The sequence below is a fragment of the Leucoraja erinacea genome, chromosome 24, assembly GCF_028641065.1.
Source record: "Leucoraja erinacea ecotype New England chromosome 24, Leri_hhj_1, whole genome shotgun sequence".
Taxonomy (NCBI): domain Eukaryota; kingdom Metazoa; phylum Chordata; class Chondrichthyes; order Rajiformes; family Rajidae; genus Leucoraja; species Leucoraja erinaceus.
Window position 1 is genome coordinate 31,829,807 of NC_073400.1, and position 7,119 is coordinate 31,836,925.

Here is a 7,119-nt window from a genome sequence, read left to right on the forward strand (position 1 = left end):
ACTCCCGGAGATAGTCATTTCCAACGTTCGCTCATCCTTGCGACACAGCTTCCCGAGTCGGCATTCCCATATCCCTTGGGAATATTCAGCACTGGGCAGGGCCTTCCCACGATCCGGAGATACTCGTGGCCGGGGACAGAGTTCCCGCATCACTGAGATGTTCCCACTTATTCCTCGGAATAAGTTTCCCAAATCCCAGAGATATTGAGCAGTGGGATCAGCGTTCTCACAACCTGGAGATTCCCATCCCTGGGACTTATATTCCCACATCCCAGAGATGTTCAACACTGGGATAAAGTTCCCACATCATCTGATGTTCCCACATTCCGGTCGCTTTGAGAATATTCCCACATCCCGGATATATTTACCCTGGGATTTATGTTATCAAATTCCAGAGATATCTTGGGTCAACATTCCCACATCCCGGACATTCATCCCTAGGACTGAGTTCCCAAATGCTGGGGACTCCCATCCCTAGGACAATATTCCCACATTCCAGAGATTCACATCCCTGAGATAGTGTTCCCATATTCTGAAGATATTCAGCACTGGGACAATATTCCCACATCCTTGAGATGTTGTGGTTAATGTTTCCACCCAGCCTAGATTCCTATCCCTGGACTGGCGATCCCACATCCCGGAGATATCCATCCCCAGGACAACATTCCCACATCCTGGCGATATTAATTCCTAGGAAAACATTCCCACATCCCGGAGATATTAATTCCTAGGAAAACATTCCCACATCCCGGAGATATTATTTCCTGGGACAACGTTCCAACATGGCGTAGACTCCCACCTTGCTCCGGCGTTCCTCACGGTGGGATACGGCTGGGGTGGGCGAGGCGCTGGCGAGACGGTGGGGTTTGACCCCGGCAAGGGGCGAGCGGGTGTTGCGGGCAGTGCGGGCTCTCAGGTGCTTCTCTCCCTCTCGCCAGGACTACACCATCAAATACTGGATGGAGAGCGGGGCTCCGGCGGCCAAGATCAACGTGGGGTTGGCGGCCTACGGTCGATCCTTCACCCTCAGCACCAGCAACACGGCGGTGGGAGCTCCATCCACCGGACAAGGCCCCGAGGGCCACTACACGCAGGAGGCCGGATTCATGGCCTACTTCGAGGTACCTGTTCCCCCCCCTTCACCCCTCCCCCAACACTCACCCCTCCCCCCAACCCTCACCACGCCAGCTGTCTTTGTGGAGTTTGCACGTTCTCCCCGTGACCGCTCCTGTTTCCTCCCACATTCCAAAGACGTGCGGGTTTGTAGATTAATCGGCCCTGTGTAAGTTGCCCCCTAGAGTGTAGGGAGTGGATGAGAAAGTGGGATAAGGTAGAACTAGTGTGGGCGGGTGATCGGTGGTCGGCATGGACTCGGTGGGCCGAAGGGCCTGTTTCCGTGCTGTATCTCTGCGCTACATTAAACAGTAGATGTACGTGCAGAGTTGAGGTGAGTCGGGCTGCGTTCAGGAGCTCGATGGATGAGGCAGCCATGTTGGTTCAGTCATGTCCCTGTTTCCCACAAACCTCAGACTGATGCATCCAGCTGCTGCTAAACTCACCCAGATGTGGACCTCACGCTCCACCAGATGTTGCTGCCAGATGTGGACCTGCCCCTGGGTGGAACAAACCTGGCCCAAGCCCTTCCTTTGCCTTCAACACATCTCTCTGCTCAGTCTCAGAGTTCCAGATGAGGTTTCATCATGTAGTTTATTTTAGTTTAGAGATACAGCATGGAAACAGGCCCTTCAGACAAACGACTGCATGCCCGCCAGTGATCCCCGCACACTCACACTATCCTGCACACACTAGGGTCAATTTACAATGATACCAGACCAATTAACCTCTAAACCTGCACGTCTTTGGAGTGTGGGAGGAAACCGGAGATCTCGGAGAAATCCCACGCAGGTCACGGGGAGAACGTGCAAACTCCGTACAGACAGCACCCATAGTCGGGATCGAACCCTTGTCTCTGGCGCTGTGCCACACTGCCACCCTTTGATGTAGATGGAATTTTCTTTGTACTAATTGGCTTTAGTTTGGTGAATTTGAGAACTTTCCTGGTTGAATGTGTTTTATCTGCATTGATTTTTCATTGTTTTTAACGACTTCTGAACGTTAATGACATCCAGCAACATTCAAGGTTTCCAAGAGGGTTGACAGTCAGCTGAACGGTGGGGTGTGGTTTAACCAGATGGTGACGTTTTTATTCAACATTTCTGTTCCCGACCCTGTTCTTAGTTGAGTTTAGTTTATTGTCACGTGTACCGAGGTACAGTGAAAAGCTTTTGTTCCGTGCTGTCCAGTCAGAAGAAAGACATGATCACAATTGAGCCGTCCACAGTGTACAGATACATGGTATGGGAATAACATTTAGTGCAAAGTAAAGCCAGCAAAGTCCGATCAAGGATAGTCCGAGTGTCACCAATGAGGTAGATGGGAGGTCAGGACTTCTCTCTGGTTGTGGTAGGACGGTTCAGTTGCCTGATAACAGCCGGGAAGAAACTGTCCCTGAATCTGGAGGTGTGCGTTTGTTTTCACACTTCTGTACCTCTTGCCTGATGGGAGAGGGGAGAAGAGGGAGTGGCCGGGGGTGAGACTGGTCCTTGATGATACTGCTGGCCTTGCCGAGGCAGCGTGAGGTGTAGATGGAGGCGATGGAAGGGATGGTGCCGTTGGAGTAGAGGTTTAACAGCGGGGAGCGATTGTGATGTGTGATTACAGACCCACATCTACGGTGTCGTGTGCAGAGTCCCTGGGCTTGGCCACCATCTTGTCAACGGCCCTGGCCTCCACCACCAACATCTCCTTCTCTCCACAGATCTGCCTCTTCCTCAATGGTGCCACACAGAAATGGGACGCGCCACAGATGGTTCCCTACGCCTACAAGGGCAGGGACTGGGTCGGGTACGATAACCCAAAGAGTTTTGAAAACAAGGTACGTTCTTGTTTCTGCTTTAGATCCGTGATCCACACACTTTCCTCCACACATAATGTCATCAGTTCTAGCAGCACAATTAGGCCATTCGGCCCATCAAGTCTACTCCGCCACTCAATCATGGCTGATCTATCTCTTCCTCCTAACCCCATGCTCCTGCCTTCTCCCCATAACCCCTGACACCCGAACTAATCAATAATCTATCTATCTCTGCCTTACAAATAAACACTGACTTGGCCTCCACAGCCGTCTGTGGCAAAGAATTCCACAGATTCACCACCCTCTGATGAAAGAAATTCCTCCTCATCTCCTTCCGAAAGGAACATACTTTAATTCTGAGGCTGTGCCCTCTGGTCCTAGACTCTCCCGCTAGTGGAAACATCCTCTCCACATCCACTCTATCCAGGCCTCTCACTATTAGGTATGTTTCTATGAGGTCCCCCCTCATGTTTCTAAGACACGGTGACGATGACTGAGGCTGGATCTCCTCCCCTGCAGATCGAATGGCTGAAAAAGACCGGCATTGGAGGGGCCATGGTGTGGACCCTGTCCCTGGACGACTTCAGCGGCACCTTCTGTCACCAGGGCCGGTACCCCCTCATCAGCAAACTGCACACGGGTCTCGGCATCAACCCAGGTAACCCCCTCCCCCCCCTCCTCCCTCCCCTCCCCCCCTCCCCCCCCCACCCCTCCCCACATCACCCCCCCCCTCTCCCCTCCTCCTCCTTCTCCCCTCTCCCCCCCCTCCCCCTCCTCCCCCCCCCCCCCCCCCCCTCCCACATCACCCCCTCCCCCCCCCTTCCAACCTCCCCCCCCCCCCATCAACCCTCTCCTCCTCCCACCCCCCATGCCCTGGCAACCCAGGTAACCCCCCTCCCCCTCATTCTCTTCCCCCTCCCCTCGTGACGTGACAACCCGGGAAACCTCCCACTACCTCCCCCCCCCCCCCCCCCCCCCCCCCAGACAGGTCAATGGTTCAATGGCCCCTTATTGTCAAGGTCCAGTGAGATGTGATTTACCATCCAGTCATACCAGATAAAAGTAACAAGACAACTACATGAAAGTTAACGTAGACATCCACCACAGCGCCCCCCCCCCCCCCCCCCCCCCACATTCCTCACTGTGATGGAAGGCAATAAAGTCTTACATTCCCTCTTTATTCTCCCGCGCGCGGTCTGGGCCGTCGAACCATCCACAGTCGGGGCGGTCGAAGCTCCTGGGGCTTGGAGCTCCTGATGTCGGTCGCTAACCAAGGGACCGCGAGCTCCGCGATGTTAAGTCCGCAATCTCCCGCGGTTGGAGCTGCCAAAGTCGGATCCCAGCACAAGGCGGCTCCTCGATGTTAGGCCCCGGGGAGAGCGTGCAAACTCCATACAATAGACAATAGGTGCAGGAGTAGGCCATTTGGCCCCTTCGAGCCAGCACCGCCATTCAATGTGATCACGGCTGATCATCCACAATCAGTACCCCGTTCCTGCCTTCTCCCCATATTCCCTGACTCCGCTATTTTTAAGAGCCCTGTCTAGCTCTCTCTTGAAAGTATCCAGAGAACCTGCCTCCACCAATAGACCCTTTTAGGGAGAGAATTCCACAGACTCACCACTCTCTGTGAGAAAAAGTGTTTCCTCGTCTCTGTTCTAAATTGCTTACTCCTTATTCTTAAACTGTGTGTGGCCCCTGGTTCTGGACTTCCCCCAACATCGGGAACATGTTTCCTGCCTCTAGTGTGTCCAAGCCCTTAACAATCTTATATGTACAGACAGCAGCCGTCGTCAGGATGGAACCCGGGTTGCTGACGCTGTGAGGCAGCAACTCTACTGCTGCGCCACCGTGCCGCACGTAATTCTCAATGCAAACTAACCGAATCTTGTTTCTCTCCAGAATGCAAGGCTGGCCCCATCCCCACCGGCCCCATCCCCACCGGCCCCCCGATGTCGTCCACAACAGCCGGCACACCGTCCACCGCACCGTCCACCGCTGCCCCGACACACTCCACCAAGAGCCCCGGCAACCCCAACTTCTGTGTCGGCAAGTCCAACGGCTTCCACGTCGACCCTCAGGACAAGAGAGTCTACTACCAGTGTGTGAACGGGCGCACGTACGTGCAAGAGTGCGCCACGGGCCTCGTCTTCGACACGACCTGCGACTGTTGCAACTGGCCCTGAGCAGGTTGGTGCGTTCGTTCCACAGCCGGGCAGCGAGCGTGTAACAGGAGTAACAGCGAGAGTGGTGTAACGGAGTAACAGTGAGAGTGGTGTAACGGAGTAACAGTGAGAGTGGTGTAACGGGAGTAACAGTGAGAGTGGTGTAACGGAGTAACAGTGAGAGTGGTGTAACGGAGTAACAGTGAGAGTGGTGTAACGGAGTAACAGTGAGAGTGGTGTAACGGGAGTAACAGTGAGAGTGGTGTAACGGAGTAACAGTGAGAGTGGTGTAACGGGAGTAACAGCGAGAGTGGTGTAACGGGAGTAACAGCGAGAGTGGTGTAACAGGAGTAACAGTGAGAGTGGTGTAACGGAGTAACAGTGAGAGTGGTGTAACGGGAGTAACAGTGAGAGTGATGTAATGGAGTAACAGTGAGAGTGGTGTAACAGGAGTAACAGTGAGAGTGGTGCAATGGGGGAGTAACAGTGAGAGTGGTGTAACAGGAGTAACAGTGAGAGTGGTGTAACGGAGTAACAGTGAGAGTGGTGCAATGGGAGTAACAGTGAGAGTGGTGTAACAGGAGTAACAGTGAGAGTGGTGTAATGGAGTAACAGTGAGAGTGGTGTAACGGGAGTAACAACAAGGCCAAGAGCAAGTGCAGTGAGGAGGGGGAGAGTGGGGCAGGAGGAGAGAGAGGATGTTTCCACTGGCCAGAGACTAGGAATTTCTTTAGTCAGAGGGTGGTGAATCTGTGGAATTCATTGCCACAGACGGCTGTGGAGGCCAAGTCGATGGATGTTTTTGGCCTAATACGGCTCCTATAACATGAGCTTAGTTATTATGCCTTTCAGCCCATCGAGTCTACTCAGAAATTCAATCATGGCTGATCTATCTCTCCCTCCTAACCCTATTCTCTGTCTTTTCCCCATAACCTCTGACACCCATACTAATCAAAAATCTATCTAAAAATATCCAAAGCCGTCTGTGGCAATGAATTCCACAGATTCACCGCCCTCTGACTAAATCAATTCCTCCTCATCTCCATTCTAAAGGTACGTACTTTTATTCTGAGACTGGGGGAGCAGGTCCTTCACCAGCTCAAACTGTTTCTGATGTCAGTGGTGACTGTCACAACTTACGGTGGCACGGTGGCACAGCGGTAGAGTTGCTGCCTCACAGCACCAGAGACCCGGGTTCGATCCTAACGATGGGTGCTGTCTCTACGGAGTTTGTACGTTCTCCCCGTGACCTGTGTGGGTTTTCTCCGGGTGCTCCGGTTACCTCCCGGTCCTCCAAAGACCTGCAGGTTTGTAGGTTAATTGGCTTCGGTAAAAATTGTAAATTGGCCCTTGTGTGTGTAGGATAGTGTTAGTGTTGCGGGGATCGCTGGTCTGTACAGAGTGAGTGTAGGATAGTGTTAGTGTGCAGGGATCGCTGGTGGGTACAGAGTGTGTGTAGGATAGTGTTAGTGTGCGGGGATCACTGGTCTATACAGAGTGTGTGTAGGATAGTGTTAGTGTGCGAGGTCGCTGGTCGGCGCGGACTCTGTGGGCCAAAGGGCCTGTTTCTGCGCTGTGTCTCTAAAGTGTAACGTGTAAAGTAAACTATAGCACGGTGTGTATCTTTCCCCAACAGCGGGGACTGAAGCAGCGATGTTCCAGCCCGTGGACAGGGGGGGGGTGGGGCAGCTGAACCCCAACATCCACTCGTCGACAGCAGCTACTCCTCACCCACCGAAAATCCCCCTCCCCGCAAACAAATAAAGACCTTGCTCTGCAAACTCCGCATTCCTGCTGCTTTTATTTTACACCCACATCTGCTTTAGACCCGGGTTCGATCCTGACCTCAGGTGCTGTCTGCGTGGAGTTTGAACGTTCTCACTGTGACCTGCGTGGGTTTCCTCCAGATACCCCGGTTTCATAAGTTCATAAGTGATGGGAGGAGAATCAGGCCATTTGGCCAATCAAGTCTATTCTGACATACGTTCATGGCTGATATAGCTCTTCCTCCTAACCCCATTCTCCTGCCTTCCCCCCGAC

At 53.2% G+C, this 7,119-nt stretch overlaps 1 protein-coding gene across 1 annotated transcript in view; it reads left to right on the forward strand.

The window, feature by feature from the left end:
- Window positions 1-6,844, forward strand: part of LOC129708928 (acidic mammalian chitinase-like) — a 10,852-nt gene extending 4,008 nt beyond the window's left edge. The window contains exons 6-10 of the mRNA XM_055654995.1: window positions 939-1,121; window positions 2,819-2,935; window positions 3,434-3,572; window positions 4,817-5,104; window positions 6,716-6,844. Of these exons, the coding sequence (XP_055510970.1) occupies window positions 939-1,121; window positions 2,819-2,935; window positions 3,434-3,572; window positions 4,817-5,100 (723 nt within the window). The 3' untranslated portion in view covers window positions 5,101-5,104; window positions 6,716-6,844. The remainder of the gene's footprint in view (window positions 1-938; window positions 1,122-2,818; window positions 2,936-3,433; window positions 3,573-4,816; window positions 5,105-6,715) is intronic.
- Window positions 6,845-7,119: the final 275 nt, after the last annotated feature.